At 40.7% G+C, this 18,492-nt stretch overlaps 1 protein-coding gene across 5 annotated transcripts in view; it reads right to left on the minus strand.

Moving 5' to 3' along the window:
- LOC123392230 (phosphatidylinositol 3,4,5-trisphosphate 3-phosphatase TPTE2-like) overlaps window positions 1-15,000 on the minus strand; it is a 125,955-nt gene extending 110,955 nt beyond the window's left edge. For all 5 annotated transcript variants that reach the window (XM_045080553.1, XM_045080549.1, XM_045080551.1 and 2 more), the window contains exons 1-2: window positions 14,918-15,000; window positions 10,473-10,520 (exon numbers count right to left, since the gene is read on the minus strand). In XM_045080553.1, the coding sequence (XP_044936488.1) occupies window positions 10,473-10,520; window positions 14,918-14,973 (104 nt within the window). In that variant the 5' untranslated portion in view covers window positions 14,974-15,000. The remainder of the gene's footprint in view (window positions 1-10,472; window positions 10,521-14,917) is intronic.
- Between the last annotated feature and the right edge of the window lie 3,492 nt (window positions 15,001-18,492).

The raw sequence follows: 18,492 nt of genomic DNA on the forward strand, positions 1-18,492 counted from the left end.
TCAGAGAAAGAAAAATACCATATAATTTCACTCATAGGTAGAACTGAAAAAAAAACAAAACAAAGAGTAAAGAAACAAAAAACCCAGACTTTTTATTTTTTAAATTTCATTATGTTATGTAAGTCACCATACATTTCACCATCGGTTTTTGATGTAGTGTTCCATGATTCATTGTTTGTGTATAATATCCAGTGCTCCATGCAATACATGACCTCCTTAATACAACCCAAACTTTTTTAAAAATTCTATTTAAATTCAGTTGACAGTAGGTAGAGTTCAGTGGCTAATCAGTTGCATGTAACACTCGGTGCTCTTTATATCACGTGCCCTTTTTAATGCCCATCACTCAGTTATCCCATCCCCTCACCCACATCCCCTCCAGCAGCCCTCAGTTTGTTCCCTATAGTTAAGAGTTTCTTATGGTCTGTCTCCCTCTCTGATTTCATCTGATTTTTCCCTCCCTTCACCTATGATCTGTTTTGTTTCTTAAATTCCACATATGCATGAAATCACCATTGTCTTTCTATGATTGACTTACTTTGCTCATCATAATACCCTCTAGTCCCCTCAATGTCATTGCAAATGGTAAGATTTCATTTGTTGATGGCTGAGTAATATTCCACTGTATATATCTACTACATCTTCTTTATCCATTCCTTTGTAGATGGACATGAAACAGTACTCAACATCACTGGGCCTCAGGGAAATAAAAATCATAACCACAATGAGATAGCACCTCACACCAGTCAGAATGGCTAAAATTAACAAGTCAGAAAACAACAAACATTGGCAAGGATGTGGAGAAATGCATCCATTTCTTTCATCAGTGTTTTATACTTTTTCCACAAGGATGTAGAGACATTCTCACTGTTGGTGAGAATGCAAGCTTGTACAGCCACTCTGGAAGATAGTATGGAGGTTCCTCAAAAAGTCAGAAAAACAAGACTCTTAACTAGGTTACCCAGCGTAGGGGGGTTGGGTGAAACAGATGAAAGAGGACTAAGAGCACACATATGGTGACAAGCACTGAGCAATGTATAAAATTGTTGAATCCCCATTGTACACCTGAAACTAATATAATACTGTCTGTTACTTATACTGGAATTAAATTTTTTTTAAAGGAATAAGACATCATATGGCGGTGACTGGTATCTTAGAATTGTGAAAATAGTAAGCATCAAGGTTTAAGTAATTTAAGTTCTTTTTTTTCTTTTTTGTTTTTTATTTTTCTCTTTTTATGTAATTTAAGTTCTATACCTGTCCCTAATCCCCAATTATATAAGCTTTTTGTGGTGGCATTTATTTCATTTCAACTTCAGTTTATAGTGTACACATCCCTCTTACTCCATTTAAATTCCTGATTTGCAAGTCCTTCCATCACCTTCTTACTTTGACCCATCATGGTCATCTTTCCTGCCTCTTAGACAGGGTCAAGCAATGCAGGTCTAAGGCAGTGGCTCTATCCACCATGATAGTGGATTTGAGCTTCAGGCCTATCTCACATAAGCTCTGGAGGCTATGGGGTAGACCCAGTGTCTGTTAGTTCCATTATTCCCTACTAAGGCCTTTTCTGTTCCCAGTCTACTGCCATTATTCTTCTGGCTCTAAATAGGACTCTCTCCTCACTTGTCAAATATGATAAGTTGAATATTGTCCCACCTAAAATGGATATGTTGTAATCTTATCCCTTGTAACTCAGCATGTGACCTTATTGGAAATAGGGTTGCTGTAGGTGTAATTAAGACACAGTCATACTGGTTTAGGGTGGGCTCCTAATCCAGTATGATTGGTGTCCTAAGACAAAGGAAAAATGTAGACACAAACACACATACTTCACCTATGTAGAGATTAAGGTAGAGATTGGAGCAATGATTCTACATACCGTGGAACAGCAAAGATTGACAGCAATTACCAGAAGCTAGGAGAGGGGTGTGGAATAGATTCTTGCTCACAGCCCTCAGAAGAAAACAACCCTACTGAGCCTGATATCAACTTCTAGCCTCTAAGACTGAGACAATGAATTTCTGTTGTTTTAAACGATTCAGTTTTGTGATATTTTGTTACAGCAGCCCTAGAATACTAATACAGCCCATTCTAGTAGAATCTCATACAACAGTCTGATAGTTTTCTAAGAGTTTTGGCTGCTGGTAACTCAGATAGGAAGACCTGAGTTTCTATCAGATCTAACTAGATCTACCTGATCTAGTTTCTACCAAACTAGATAAAAAATATGTTACATAAAGAAGTGGAGACTTCCAACATTTTAGAGTGTCCAAGAAACTCTGTGTTGAATATCTCTGGTTTATTTTTACATATGTTTATTTCATCTTTTATTGGTGACCTCCTTATCAGTTGCTGAGGTCAATTCATTCCGATCAGAACTAAAGGATAAAATGTATCTGATCAAACATCTTACATACTTTTTTCATTCAAATAAGCTTCACTTTATCTAAAAATCATAATGTGGTTGAACACTAAAAAAATCTCATGTAATTCGGCTATTTGGAAAGAAGTATTTCATTTTCCCCTAGAAATGCAGCTTTATATGGTAGAAAAAAAATTCTTAGACCTGTAGAGAACCCTTAATGGATCAAGAGTGATTTTAAAACTTTTCTTGACTACTGAGCCTAACTCCAATATGCATCTGCTTTTGCACTTCCATCTATTTCAAATTCAGCTATAGTTTGTAGGTACCTAAATATGTGTGTGTGTGTGTGTGTGTGTGTGTGTGTGTGTGTGTGACCAAGGGTTGGTTTTTTGAAAAGATCAACAAAACTGACAAGCCTTAGTCAGATTCATTAAGGAAAAAAAGACCTAAGTAAATAAAATCAAACAGATGAAGAAAACAGACACCACTGAAAAATTAAGAATTATAAGAAAATACTATGAGAGGGGTGCCTGAGTGGCTCAGTGGGTCAAGCCTCTGCCTTTGGCTCAGGTCATGATCTCAGGGTCCTGGGATTGAGCCCCACATCGGGATCTCTGCTCATCTGAGAGCCTGCTTCCCCCCCCCCCCCTCTGCCAGCTTCTCTGCCTACTTGTGATCTCTGTCTGTCAAATAAATAAATAAAATCTTAAAAAAGAAAAATAAAATACTATGAGAAATATATGCCAACAAATTAGGTGACCCAGAAGAAATGGATAAATTTCTAGAAACATACAATTTTCCAAAACTGAATTGGAAAGAAATAGAAATCTGAATAGGCAATTACTAGGAATGAAATTGAATTTATAATCAAAAAATTCCTCCCAAATGTAAATGCAGACCATCATGGATTTGCTGGTATAGTCTACCAAACATTTAAAGGAGAATGAATACCTATTCTCACCTCATTCCAAAAATAGAGGAGGAGGGAAAACTACCAAATTCATAATATGAGGTGAGCATTACCCTGATACCAAAAGCAAAGACACCACAAACAAAGAAAACTATAGGTCAATGTCACTGATGAACACAGATGCAAAAATTCTAAACAAAATATTAGAAAAATCACATTCAACAATATATTAAAAGAATCATTCACCATATTCAAGTGAAATTTATACCAGGGATTCAGTGATGATTTAATATTCACAAATCAATGTGATATACAAAGTCAATAAAATGGAGGATAAAAATTATATGATCATCTCATTAGATGCAGAAAAAGCATTTGACAAAATTCAACATCCATTCATGATAAAAACTCTCAACAAAGTTGGTTTAGGGGGAATATACCTTTATACAATAAAGGCCATATATGAAAAACCCACAGCTGACATTATAGTTAATGATGAAAAACAAAGCATTTCCTCTGAGATCAGGAACAAGTCAAGCATGTCCACTCTCACCGCTTTTATTCAACATAGTAGTGGAAATCCTAGCCACAGCAATCAGATGAAACAAAGAAAACATGAGAAAGAAAACAAAGAAATAAGAGTCATCTATATTGGCAAGGAAGAATTTAAACTCACTATTTCCTATTATTATTCATAGAACCCCTACAGACTCCACACACACACAAACAACAACAACAACAACAACAACAACAAACCTTTAGAATAAATGAAGGGCACCTGGGTGGCTCAGTGGGTTAAGCCTCTGCCTTTGGCACAGGACATGATCTCAGGGTCCTAGGATCGAGTCCTGCATCGGGCTCTCTGCTTGGCGGGGAGCCTTCTTCCCCTGCCCCCGCCCCCGCCTGCCTCTCTGCCTACTTGTGATCTCTCACTCTGTCAAATAAATAAATAAAATCTTAAAAAAAAATAAAAGAATAAATGAAGTCAGCAAAGATGCAGGATACAATACCCAGAAATCAGTAGATTTTCTACAGACTAATAAAAAAGTAGTAGCAGAAAAAGAAATTTAGAAAAGAGTCCCATTTACAATTGCACCAAAATAAAAATACCTAGTAACAAACTTAACCAAGGAGATGGAAGACCTGTACTCTGAAACTATACAACATTGATAAGAGAAACTGAAGGCAACATAAACAAATACAAAGGTATTCTGTACTCATGGATTAGATGAATTAATCTTGTTAAAACTACCCAAAGCAATTAATAGATTCAATGCAATTCCTGTTCAAAATACAAACTGTATTTTTCCAGAACTAGAACAATCCTAAAATTTGTATGGAACCACAAAAGACACTGAACAGTCAGAGCAATCTTTTTTTTTTTTTTTAAGATTTTATTTATTTATTTGAAAGACAGAGATCACAAGTAGGCAGAGAGCAGCAGGCAGAGAGAGAGGGATAAGCAGGCTCCCCGCTGAGCAGAGAGCCCAATGAGAGGCTCGATCCCACGACCCTGGGATCATGACCTGAGCTGAAAGCAGAGGCTTTAACCCACTGAGCCACCCAGGTGCCCGAAGCCAGAGCAATCTTGAGAAAGAACAACAAAAATGCATGTATAATAATCCAAGGTTTCAAGATATACTATAAAGCTGTAGTAATCAAGACAGTATTGTGCTAGCACAAAACAGACACATAAATCAATGTAACAGAATAGAGAGCCCAGAAATAAACATGCACTTATAGAGTCAAATTAAACTACAACTAAGGAACCAAGAATATACAATGAGAAAAAGCCAGTCTCTTCAACTGGTGCTGGGGAAACTGGACAGCGACATGCAAAATAGGTCCAATGAAACTAGACCACTTTCCTACAGTTCACAAAAATAAACTCACAAGTGTGGGATTAGCACTGGGTGTTATAGGCAACTAATGAATCATTAAACATTACACCAAAAACTAATGATGAATATGTTGGCTAATTGATTTTAAATTTAAAAAAGCAAATACTATGTTAAATTAATTAATTAAGTAAGTAAGTAAGTAAGTAAGTAAGTAATTTGAGACCGGAAACTACAAAAATCCTAGAAGAAAATAAAGACAATAATTTCTGTTGACACTGGCCATAGAAACATTTTTCTAAATATCTGTCCTGAGGCAAGAGAAACAAAAGCAAAAATAAACTATTAAAAATAAATAATCTAATTAAAAATGGGCAAAAATCCTGACTAGACATCTTTCTGAAGAAGACAAATGGGCAACAAACACTTGAAAAGATGCTCAACATCACTTATCATCAGGAAAATGCAAATCAAAACTACAATGAGATACTACTACCTCACACCTGTCAAAATGAATGGCTAAAATCAAGAAACAAGAAATGTTGGCAAGAATGTGGAGAAAAATGTTATCCTCATGCACTATTGATGGGAATATAAACTGGAACAGCCACTGTGGAAAACAGTATGGAGGTTCCTCAAAAAATTAAAAAATAGTGGGGTTCCTGGGTGGCTCAGTGGGTTAAAGCCTCTGCCTTCAGCTCAGATCATGGTCCCAGGACCCTCATATCGAGCCCCTCATCAGGCTCTCTGCTCAGCAGGGAGCCTGCTTCCCTTCCCCTCTCTGCCTGCCTCTCTGCCTACTTGTGATCTCTCTCTGTCAAATAAATGAATAATATTTTTAAAAAAAAATCCACTTTCTTTAAAAAAATATTAAAAATAGAACTGCCATATGACCCAATAATTCCAACACTGGGTATTTACCCAAAGAATATGAAAACACTAATTCAATAAGATATGCAACCCCTATTCTTTTTGCAGCATTATTTACAATAACCAAAGTATGGAAACAACCCGAGTGTCCATCCATAGATGAATGGATAAAGAAGAGAGAGGATACACCCAACCAAAAATGGAATATTATTCAGTTATAGAAAAGAATGAAATCTTGCCATTTGCAACAACATGGATGGATCTAGAGGGCATAATGCTAGGTGAAGTCAGTCAGAGAAAGATAAAGGTACTATGATTTCACTTACATGTGGAATTTAAGATGCAAAAAAAAAACAAACAAAGTAAAAAAGAGACAAAGCAAAAAAGAGATCCTTAAATAGAGAATAAACTGAAGTTACCTGGGGGCAGGTGAGAGGGATCAGATGAAATAGGGGAAGAGGATTAAATACATTTATCATGATGAACACTGAGTAATGTATAGAATTGCTGAATCACTATAATGTACACATGAAACTATTAACATTATTTGCTAATTATACTGGAATTTTAAAAAATTTTAAGAGAAAATTACAGGTAATTTGAAGAAGCATTTGTAGTTATTAATTGGCCCTATATCTTCCACATAATCTTTGTCTAGACAACAAATGAATTCCACCAGTGACCAGCTGGTTTCTTCTTCAGCACTGCTCATTCTCCAACACTGACATTAAATAGCTGAATAACTGGCCAGGAGAGAAGCAGAAAAATCCCATGACTATTTCTTTTCAGATATCTGTGATTTTTAAAATGTATTCTTTCCTTGGCTTGAGTAAAAATGCCTTCAGCTCAGAGCAATAGCAAGTACCCTTAGTCAGATTACTTAGATACAAGTCAAATGAACTCCAATGAGTAAAAATTTAATCAGCAAAACGTGTTCACATTCTGTTAGTCACACTACTCGGACAAAACCAACAAAATGGGGAATCAGAATACATCCAGCAAAAAAATGAGAAAGGAACACAATTGAAGATTAAGTAGTATTCTACATTTCTCTATTTTAAAAGACTGATAAAATTACTCTCTAAGATCTAGTCACATTTTCAACCTAGATCATTTAAGTGTGATAAACAGAAAAAATTTTCTTTAAAATATGGTACTTTTCTGAAAATTAAAAAAGATTATATACCCTCCCTGTCCACACTGACATCTTTCCATAGCTTTCCATTTTATTCCTGCTTCAGAATAAACTTTCCCTCTGCCGAAATAAGAGATCCATCTATAGCTTCCTCCCCCCAGACTGCAACACGATTTACTCACATGAATTAGGAAAAAATCAAGGTTTTCATAACTATCACTGTGGCTAAAGAGTTGGTCTAGCTTATTATAAACACCAACAAATGGAAAAACTTATCAGAGATTTCCTACATGGACCTGTGATGTGACCAATTTATTTTGATCAACAAGAATTTATTAAATCTCAAAGTTACAGTAAACATGATTTGCTAGCTAAACATGATTTGTTAGCTCACAGAAAATCCTAACTTTTTAGAATAAAATTTAGATACTTGTCCAGAAGATTCTATACTGTCATGGATACTCTGGACTGAATTTCTCTACCCCCTTCAATACACCTTATCCTGCATTGGTGACTTCATTAGAGATTCCAGATATGAATTCATTTAGATTATTTCTAAAGAATTAAAAACATCTATGATCAGACCCCAATGACTTCAAAGCCAAACTTTTTTTAAACTTTATTTTTTCAGTGTTCCAAGATTCATTCTTTATGCACCACACCCAGTGCTCCATGCAATATGTGCCCTCCTTAATACCCACCACCAGGCTCACCTAGCCCTCCCCTCCCCTCCCCTCCAAAACCCTCAGTTTGTTTCTCAGAGTCCACAGTCTCTCATGCTTCGTGTACCTCTCTGATTTCCCCCAATTCACTTTTCCTTTCCTTCTCCTAATGTCCTCCATGTTATTCCTTATGTTCTACAAGTGAAACAATAGGATAATTGACCCTCTCTGCTTGAGTTATTTCACTCAGCATAATCTCTTCCAGTCCCATCCATGTTGATACAAACACCCCAATATTCATAGCAGCAAGGGCCACAACCACCAAACTGTGGAAAGAGCCAAGATGCCCTTCAACAGACTTAATGGATAAAGAAGACGTGGTCCATTTGTACAATGGAGTATTAGGTCTCCATCAGAAAGGATGAATAGCCAACTTTTGTATCAAAGCCAAACTTTTCTGAGCTTAGTTAGAAGTTGTCTTCAGGGGCGCCTGGGTGGCTCAGTGGGTTAAAGCCTCTGCCTTCAGCTCGGGTCATGATCCCAAAGTCCTGGGATCAAGCCCCACATCCAGCTCTCTGCTCAGCGGGGAGCCTGCTTCCTCCTCTCTCTCTGCCTGCCTCTCCGCCTATTTGTGATCTCTGTCTGTCAAATAAATAAATAAAAATCTTTTTAAAAAAAAAAAAAAGAAGAAGAAGTTGTCTTCAATTTGTAAACTGGTTGAATTCTAAAAAAAAAAAAAAACAACAACAACAAAAAAAACCTTTGTAAATTAGCTATTTGGAAACCACTATTTCAATTTTCCTTAGAAATGCGGTTTTATGTTCATTATCACTAGCCATTAGGGAGATTCAAGTTAAAACCACATTGAGATACCACCTTTTACCAGTTAGAATGGCCAAAATTAGCAAGACAGGAAACAACATGTGTTGGAGAGGATGTGGAGAAAGGGGAACCCTCTTACACTAGTGGTGGGAATGCAAGTTGGTGCAGCCACTTTGGAAAACAGCCTGGAGATTCCTCAAGAAAATAAAAATAGAGCTTCCCTATGACCCTGCAATTGCACTACTGGGTATTTACCCCAAAGATACAGATGTAGGGAAAAGAAGGGCCATCTGTACCCCAATGTTTATAGCAGTAGTGGCCCCGGTCGCCAAACTGTGGAAAGAACCAAGACACCCTTCAATGGATGAATGCATAAGGAAGATGTGGTCCATATACACTATGGAGTATTATGCCTCCATCAGAAAGGATGAATACCCAACTTTTGTAGCAACATGGACGGGACTGAAAGAGATTATGCTGAGTGAAATAAGTCAAGCAGAGAGAGTCAATAATCATATGGTTTCACTTATTGGTGGAGCATCGCAAATAACATGGAGGACATGGGGAGATGGAGAGGAGAAGGGAGTTGAGGGAAATTGGAAGGGGAGGTGAACCATGAGAGACTATGGACTCTGAAAAACAACCTGAGGGTTTTGAAGGGGCAGGGGGTGGGAGGTTAGGTGAGCCCAGTGGTGGGTATTAAGGAGGGCACGGATTGCATGGAGCACTGGGTGTGGTGTAAAAACAATGAATACTGTTACGCTGAAAAGAAATTTTCTAAAAAATGAACATCAGACCTTAAAAAAAAAAGAAAAGGGGTTTTATATAATTTTATTAAAAATTTCAGTTCTGTCGGAAAAGCCTAACATATCAAGATAAGTGCAATTCTTTACTGCTAAACTCAACTTTCCTAACGAACTGCACTGACTTGAATTTACTTCAAAATACAATCTTGGCTTGTAGGTAAACAGCCTTTCGGGTTATTTCCTGATTATCAAGTTCCTTCACTATATCCTTATTCTTCATGTGTCATGTAAGTATTTTCTGTTCCTCAGTTTGGTTCAGAAAACTGCACACTTGAGGCAGGGTCTTCCTCCAATACGATGGTGGGTTTACGTTTGGGACACCAGTTTTATTTTATTTATTCTAGGATTATTTATTTATTTATTTCACAGAGAGACACACAGAGAGAGGGAACACAAGCAGGGAGAGGTAGGAGAGGGAGAAGCAGGCTTTCTGCCGAGCAGGAAACCTGATATGGGCCTCGATCCCAGGACCCTGGGGTCATGACTTAAGCCAAAGGCAGATGCTTAATGATTGAGCCTCCCAGGCACCCAAGACACCAGTTTTAGATGGTTGCAAATCTCTGGGGAGTAAAGGGGACATATCAAGGTCTATTATCTCCATTCTTTTTTCTTTTATTTTTTAAGATTTTATTTATTTATTTCTCAGAGAGAGCATAAGTGGGACAATGTGGAGTAAGGGGGAGAGGCAGAGGAGCAGAGGAGGCAATACTTAACTGATTAAGCCACCCAGGGTCCCAGCTCCATTCTTTTCTGTGGAGAGATCCACTGCACCCTGTCCACTGCCACCTCTTCTTGCTCAAATAACAGGATCCTCTCTTCACCTGGCCCACTTTAGCAGTATCTCACTGTAGACATTATGAGAGTTTCCTAAGAGCTTTGATTACTCAGGGTCCCAAACAAACTTTAAGTAGAAAGTCTTGCTCTTATGACTTTTTTTTTCTACTTAGACCGCAAAAGAAAGACAGTTACCTATAGAAGCTTACAATCTTTTATGGAAACCTCTTGCTGCTACCAATGCTCTCTATTACCTTTTGGTACTCAGATCAGTCAAGTCAACTTACCTCTTGGCATCGCTGCCATCAGAGGATGCTAAGAAAGAATCCACAACTCTGTTAAAAAGTAAAAAACATATAAAAATTAAAATCAGACATTTTGGAAAGCAATCAGGTTCCTTTTCCTGACAGAATTTTAGGACATGACAAATAAAATCCCGGGGAAACATGACAGAAACAACAGGAAGTTTCAGGGTACAGCAATGGAACCTCTGAGACAGACTCTCAGCTCTTTGTTTGTGCACTGGGAAGAGAAGGAATTAAGGGAGGTGTAGTTTTTGTGATTATACCACCTTTCTACTCCGTTTTGTCAACCATTCATACATTCTGGAATCAAGTTGAGATATATGAATGATCTGACCATGGGCACAGGGAGGTGGATCCAGGTAACAGGTAGCAAAGGACACAGAAATAAAGGAACTGCCAAAACAATTAATATTCCAGTGCCAAGGGCTAGTCTCTGGCCATCATTTGGTATAGAATAAATAAACAAGAATGTTTAAAGGATTTTTCAGAAGTGGAAACAGAACAAGTGTTCAGAATGATTTTTCTCTCAGATCATCACAAAGAGGTATCTGGATAAGTTATCCAAAGTCAAGACTTCCTGCCACCAAAGCACTGGGTTGGATAACGTAATCTCTCTACAGTTTAACTTCGTCACCTGTAAAATAAGACACACTGAAAACGCACTTTGCATGTGTCTACTTCATAAACTCGTGCTGAAGTTCATCATCTCACAAACATTACAAGTTTTTAGGCCGCCTGCCCTCCTCACCAAATGTTGTATCAAAAATACCAATATGACAAATATGAAAAAAAAAATCAGTGACAACAACACAAACAGATAATATTTAAGTTTCAAAAACACTTCAAGATTTCCAAAGTACTACATTCCCATAATTTCCTGGGAAATTTTGGATTCCTATCCATAGGATACTCTTCCTCCAAAACTACAGAAATTAAACTAAAGTATAGATTTAAAAAACTAACAATACCACAAACCCTATGACTCTCAAGGAGATACAGCTGTCCCTTAACTAGCAGACAGGAAAAGAATGCTATGGGCAGTCTTGAGCGGCTGAGTGGAAGGGAAAATTTTAAGTTCTGTTCTTGCCTTTCCCCAGAGATAGTCACTACCATTCTTAGTAGCAACTACCCAGAAGTAATTGGAATAAAATTTGGGTAACTTTAGGTTAGTTAATAAAAGCAGGGAAAGGCTGAAGAGCAATCCTTGGGCTTTTACCTCTCTCCTACCTCCAAGGCCAAGGTGAACAACCTAGAACATTACCTTCTCCAATGCTGCCTTTGTCCAGGACCTTAAAAGTGATGTATCCTGGCTACAGAAATTACCTGGGTCACAGTGTTTCGCTGTTCTGCAGACTCTCTGTCCCCCGGCTATCGCCCTCATGTTAAATATACTGAGAAAGATAAACCTTAGGTCCCAGCTTTGAACAAGGATGACTTGTATTACCTCATCCGACAGAGGATACTTCTGAAAGTGGAACAGACATGCTATTAATAATTATGCTTTAAGAACAGCTACAGACTGAAATTGTCCCAAGCCAATCATTAGCCCTTCCCTAATACAAGTTACCAGACAAGGGGTCAATGGCCACAAGGAATGTAAGATCACAAAACAAAATTAGATACCTAAGGAGTATAATCACTGAAAACAAAATACAACAAACTGAACAACACATACCATCTGAAACAGAACCATTGGACCATACAGACCAACATTTTAAGTATGCATTAAAATACCGTTAAAGGGCACCTGGGTGGCTCAGTGGATTAAGCCTCTGCCTTCAGCTCAGGTCATGATCCCAGGGTCCTGGGATCGAGCCCCACACATCGGGCTCTCTGCTTGGCAGGGAGCCTGCTTCCCCCTCTCTCTCTGCCTGTCTCTCTGCCTACTTGTGATCTCTCTCTGTCAAATAAATAAATAAAATCTTTTAAAAAAATGAAAAGAAATACCCTTTTAAAGGTACAAGGGAAGAGGATAGTAAGTGAAATGAGAATAAGAAATCTTAAGGAAAAACGTAAGCAAAATAAGTCAGTCAGAGAAAGACAAATACCATATGATTTCACTCACATGTGGAATTTAAGAAACAAAGTAGGGGGAAGGGAAGGAAAAATAAGATGAAAATTGAGAGGGAAGCAAACCTTAAGAGATGCTGAGCTCGAATAAATCAACTGAGGGTTTTGGGAAAGGGCGGCGGGTGGAGGGAAGGGAGAATTGCAGGATGGGCATCAAGGAAGGCACTTGATGCGATGAGCACTGGGTGTTAAAACTGATAAATCATGAAATTCTACTTCTGAAACTAAAAATAAAAACAAAAAAAAAAACAAAAGACTGAGACCAGGAAAGGTCTAGTAAAACACCTGCAGGCATACAGCGAATGACATTTTTTTTACTGTAAGGCCAGGATTCTACCGCTGCTTATACGCTCATTAAAAGGAACTTCTACACACACACACACACACACACACACACACACAAGAGGGTATCTTAAACTTAAAAGTCCAATTGTTGAAATAAAGAATCATTTCATGGGATACATAGTAGTTTGGATACATATGAAAAGCAAATTAATCTGGAGTTGGAAGACAAGGTTGAGACACTCTCCAAGAAAATAGTAGGAAAAAAATAGAACATACAAAAGAAAAGCCAGTTGATACAAAGGATAAAAACAGATCAACACTTGGATTATAGATGTCTAAGAAAAAAAAATGAAAAATAAATTTCTTAAAATTAAAGAAAGAATATCACAAAAGTGATATTTCATCTCATGAACATTTAAGTGGTATTTATTAAGTGCCAGGCATTGTCCTGATGTTTCACAGATATTTCAATTGGTCCTCATTACAACTCTTGCAAAGGTAACTATTACTATTTGTTTTAACCAATTCACAGATCCTGAGTAGTCATAGGTCTCTAACATCTATCATGCTGATTTGCAAGCCACTCCTCACTAATAAAAATCTGTGACCTTCCCTGGGGTAATTAACAGTGTTTCACATATTGATTGAGACAGGACAACTAAAGCCCTTGTAGTGGCCATCTCAAAATGGTCACCTCCCCAGAAAGGACAGAGCAGCCCTAATAGGGCATCCAGGTGTCTCAGAGGAGAAGCTAAAAGTGGCTGTGACTCAGCAAAGAAAACCGTCAACAAAACTAAAAGCAACCTCCAGAATGGGAGAAGATATTTGCAAATGTCTTATCAGTTAAGGGCTAGTATCCAAAATCTACAAAGAACTTATCAACCTCAACACCAAAAAAAAAAAAAAAAAAACAAAAAATCTGGTCAAGGAATGGGCAGAAGACATGAACAGACATTTCTCCAAAGAAGACATACAAATGGAGAACAGACACATGAAAAAATGCAGAACACCGCCCAGCATCAGGAAAATGCAAATCAAACCAGAATGAGATACCACCTTACACCAGTCAGACTGGCTAAAATTAGCAACTCTGGAAAGAATAGAAGTTGGCGAAGATGCAGAGAAAAGGGAACCCTCTTATACTGGTGGTGGAAATGCAAACTGGTGCAGGCACTCTGGAAAACAGTATGGAGGATCCTCAAAATGTTTAAAATAGAACTACCCTATGACCCAGCCATTGCACTAGTAGGTATTTACCCAAAGGATACAAACATAATGACTGGAAGGAGTATGTGCACCCCAGTGTTTATAGCACCTAAGTCCACAGTAGCCCAACTATGGAAAGATCCCAGATGTCCAACAACAAATGGATAAAGAAGAGGTGGTGTATATGTATACAATGGAATATTACTCAGCCACTAAAAAGAATGGAATCTTGCTGTTTGCAATGACATGGATGGAACTGGAGGGTATTATGCTAAGTAAAATAAGTCTACCCCCCCCAAAAAAAAACAATTATCATATGATTTCACTCCTATGTGGAAATTAAGAAACAAAACAGATGAACATAGGGGAAGGGAAGGAAAAAATTAGATGAAATCAGAGAGGGATACCAATCATAAGAGACTCTTAACTCTAGGAAACAAACTGAGGGTTGCTGGATGGGAGGTAGGTCAAGGGATAAGGTACACGGGGGGATGGGGTAGCTGGGAGATGGGCATTAATGACGGAAGTCGATGGAATGAACACTAGATGTTATTTTGAAACTGATGAATCACTAAATTCTACCTCTGAAACCAATACTATACTGTATGTTAATTAAATTGAATTTAAATTTTAGAGAAAGTGACTGTGGCTACCACATACATATTATCACTGGCATCCTGCCTACGCTGTAGTATTTTAAATCAATTATAAGCATAAAACAAGATCTTTAAATTGTGAGTTTGCCAAATTTCATTTATATGCAGTTTACATTAATCATGAAAGAAAGTATACATGTATTCCCTATTCTATTAACCAAGGCTGAGAATTATCCTTAACATTTAGTAAATTTAAGGCTTATCACTTACTTATTTTTTGGATTCTTCAATGAGATATGTAAATGGTTGTTCTTTAATCTCTTCATGTCTGGGATTAATCTTCCTAATTCCAATTAGGGGGTTAAACTACAAACACTCTAAAAAAAAAGGAAAGGCACATATTAAATTCAGTATTTTTTAAAACACATATTTGCCCAATTAGAAAGTCATACACAGAACTTATTAGAAATGGACCAGCATTTCTAAAGTCTTGAATCCACAAACTTATAAAATCTACAATCCTGTACAATTTTATCAATCCATGAAATGTGCATTTTGTATTTTCCCCTCAGTATTTTATTCTGGGTTGAGAAATAGAAGAAAAGTTTTTTGAATGTACAGTAAATTTCATTCAAAGACAGGACACTTTAAAGATTGTTCTCTTGCTACATAGGACGCAGTAAGGGAAACAAACTCATTTCAAACCAATTTTATATTATCATAGGGATTTATGATCTTTCCATCCTAAAATATTCTGTAGCATAAATCAAAGAGTGGGAAAGCAAAGATGCATCCTTCAACATTGCACAGAACAATCTGTGTCATGCAAGGAAACTAGAAGTCACTGGAGAATAAGATATTGCCAAGTTATCGTGGCAATCCAAGTTATCAAGGAGGCAGCCTGAAATGTGCCACAAGGCCTAAATTCTGGACAAGGAGAAAAAAATGAAAACGAATGAAAAATATTTTCATAAATAGGTCAATTTGGGCATAAATGTTGATGATGAGTTTAGGTTTGAGGGCCAACCACCTGTAATTCCATACCTGCAAGAGATAGCACCTCATGGGCAGTGGGAGTAGGAATCCCAACGCTCTGAGGTTGCTCCATTCTGTTCCAGAGGTGGCCAGGAAGGGGTGGACCAAGGCAGAGCCGCATATTTAAGGATACTCCTACCCTGCAAAGCTCGGATCTGCTTACCCGCGGGCAGGGCTGCTTTCCAGGGGCCACCACTCAAAGGGGGTGGTAGACACAGAAAGACTAGGATCTTGTCACTTGACAACAAATTTTCCTAAATGGGAGCAAACATTACTAGAGATACTAATAGCAGGGGTCTTTCTTCCTGCCTTCCAGGATGATGCCTTTAACTTCTTTTCCTTTTTTATTTCCCCAAACCAAGCCCATTAAGTCAAATCTTGTCCCAATTCCTGGCCAGCAATGAGGTTACTGCTATTTGGTCCTATATTGACCTAGTGCACCCCATAACCCCCATCCATACACCCCACCCCACAGTCCCTCCACCTCTGGTTCCCTGAGGGTGAGAAGGTTCTGGGAGGTCCCCAGGAAAAAACAAACATTTGTTAATGCTCCTCACTGTTAGGATTCGTGATCAAAGGAACGAGACTGACACAAAGCGAAAACCAAAGCTTTATTTCGCGCCAAGCATCGAAAATCAAACTGACTGGTCAGTCGGGCCGTCTCTTAGGAAGAGGCAACCACAACGAGGATGCCACTCCGACGACAGAGAGAGAGAGACGAGGACAACAAGGACGATAACGCCGCTCGAGTGAGGCCGCTCCCAATGACGACAACGAGGACGACAACCCGGATGACACAGACTCTGCTCCCCATGATGCCACTCTGACAAGGCTGCTCCCCAGAGGCGGCCACCGCTCCAGACGAGGCCGCTCTGGATGAGGCCGCTCCACGACCAGGCCGCTCCTAGGAACGACGCTCCGGGAGGCCCATCCCGGCAGGGCCGTGGCTGGGGGTGGCAAGGCCGCTCGGGTCGGTGAGGCTGCTGGCGGCTAGCCGGTTCGCTGAAGCGCCGCAGCCGACAGCCGCCAATCCGGGCTGCGAGGCCCCTCCTGGCGGGGCCTTGGTTCCGAGCAGCAAGGCCCCTCGAGGCGGGGCCGAGGCTGGGGAGGCGGGGCTGGGGAGGCGGGGCCGCGGCTCGGGTCGGCGAGGCGGCTCGGGTCGGCGAGGCGGCTCGGGTCGGCGAGGCGGCTCGGGTCGGCGAGGCGGCTCGGGTCGGCGAGGCGGCTCGGGTCGGCGAGGCGGCTCGGGTCGGCGAGGCGGCTCGGGTCGGCGAGGGCGAGGCCGAGGCAGCTCGCCGAGGTCGCTCGGGTCAGCGAGGCCGCGGCCGCTCGCCTAGGCCGCTTGGGTCAGCGAGGCCACGGCCGAGGCCGCTCGGGTCGGCGAGGCCGCTCGGGTCGGCGAGGCCGCTCGGGTCGGCGAGGCCGCTCGGGTCGGCGAGGCCGCTCGGGTCGGCGAGGCCGCTCGGGTCGGCTAGGCCGCTCGGGTCGGCGAGGCCGCGGCCGCTCGCCTAGGCCGCTCGGGACGACGAGGCCCCTGGCTGCGGGGCTGAGGTTCCGGGCGGCTGCTGGGAAGGCCGGGGCTGCGGGTAGGGATGGCGAGGCCACTCCGGACAGCGAGGCTGCTGGAGGCTAGGCCGTTCGCCGCGATGCTGCACCGACGGCCGCAGCTCGGGACGGCGAGGCCCCTTGCAGCGGGGCCGCGGCTCGGTGGTGGCAAGGCCGTTCTCCGTGGCGCTGCTTCCCACAGCCGCGGCTCTGAGCGGCGAAACCGTGCAGGGCGGTAGGGGCGGCGCGGTTCCCATCAACTATCACTACCGGAGCTATCCTGACGGCTCTTCCATCTACCGGCTCTAGGGGCTCTCCCTAACAGCTATTCTAACTCCTCCTAGTACTCCTACTATGCCACCGCCCAGCCTCACAGACTAACCTTTATAGTAGCGAGGTGGCCAATGGGATTTCAACCCACCGCAGTAAATATATGCATGCCCCACTGATTGGATGTCTCCATCCACCCTGGCCCGCCCCTATATCTGGGGTTTACAAGTAAGTTCCTATGGCTAACCAGGCCCTTACACCCCAGCTGAGCACAAGGCAAAACTTCCTGTCTGTGGCCACAAAGACCCCCTTCCTGCACCCTCCCCCATCCTCCAGCCCTCCCTCTAGAACAGTATATTCTTTTTACTCTCAGTGAGGATGAAGGACAACGTTAGTCAACATAGAAAGTAGAGTATAGAAATACTCTTGTCTGGAGAGCCCTCCACCCCAGCTCTTTACCTGCTGCTTGGAACAAGCCAGTAGCAGAATAAGAGTTCCGTGTCCATGGCAACCCCAAACAACACATTCCGGATAGTTCTGAGATAGAAGTAGAGTGGGGAATACAATGGACCTCGTTCCACACTGATTCCAGTTGGTCCTGAGTTTGTAGTAGTAGAGTGGGGTATACCGTGAAGTTGGTTCCAGGCTATAGGGTCTTAAAAATGGAATCAGTTCTCCTTAAAGATGGGAAATGGGGGAATACCGAGATCAAAGATCTGAGGATAATAATCTCACAGAAGATTGTCTCATACCTTTTATTTTGCAAGAAAGAGAATGAATCAGAGGGCTGAATGTTTTCTGGATAACCCTAAATTTGACTAAAATAGGCAAGGTTGATATAGGACTCGGCAAAAATTATTTATGCAAGCATCATTTCATGGGATTGAGAGGAAGCAATCAAATATTAATTTTAGGGACACCTGGGTGGCTCAGTGGGTTAAAGCCTCTGCCTTCAGCTCAGGTCATGATCCCAAGGTCCTGGGATGGAGCCCCGC

This window comes from Mustela putorius, unplaced genomic scaffold (genome assembly GCF_011764305.1).
Source record: "Mustela putorius furo isolate JIRA1106 unplaced genomic scaffold, ASM1176430v1.1 tig00000461_pilon_pilon_pilon, whole genome shotgun sequence".
NCBI classification, from domain to species: Eukaryota; Metazoa; Chordata; class Mammalia; order Carnivora; family Mustelidae; genus Mustela; species Mustela putorius.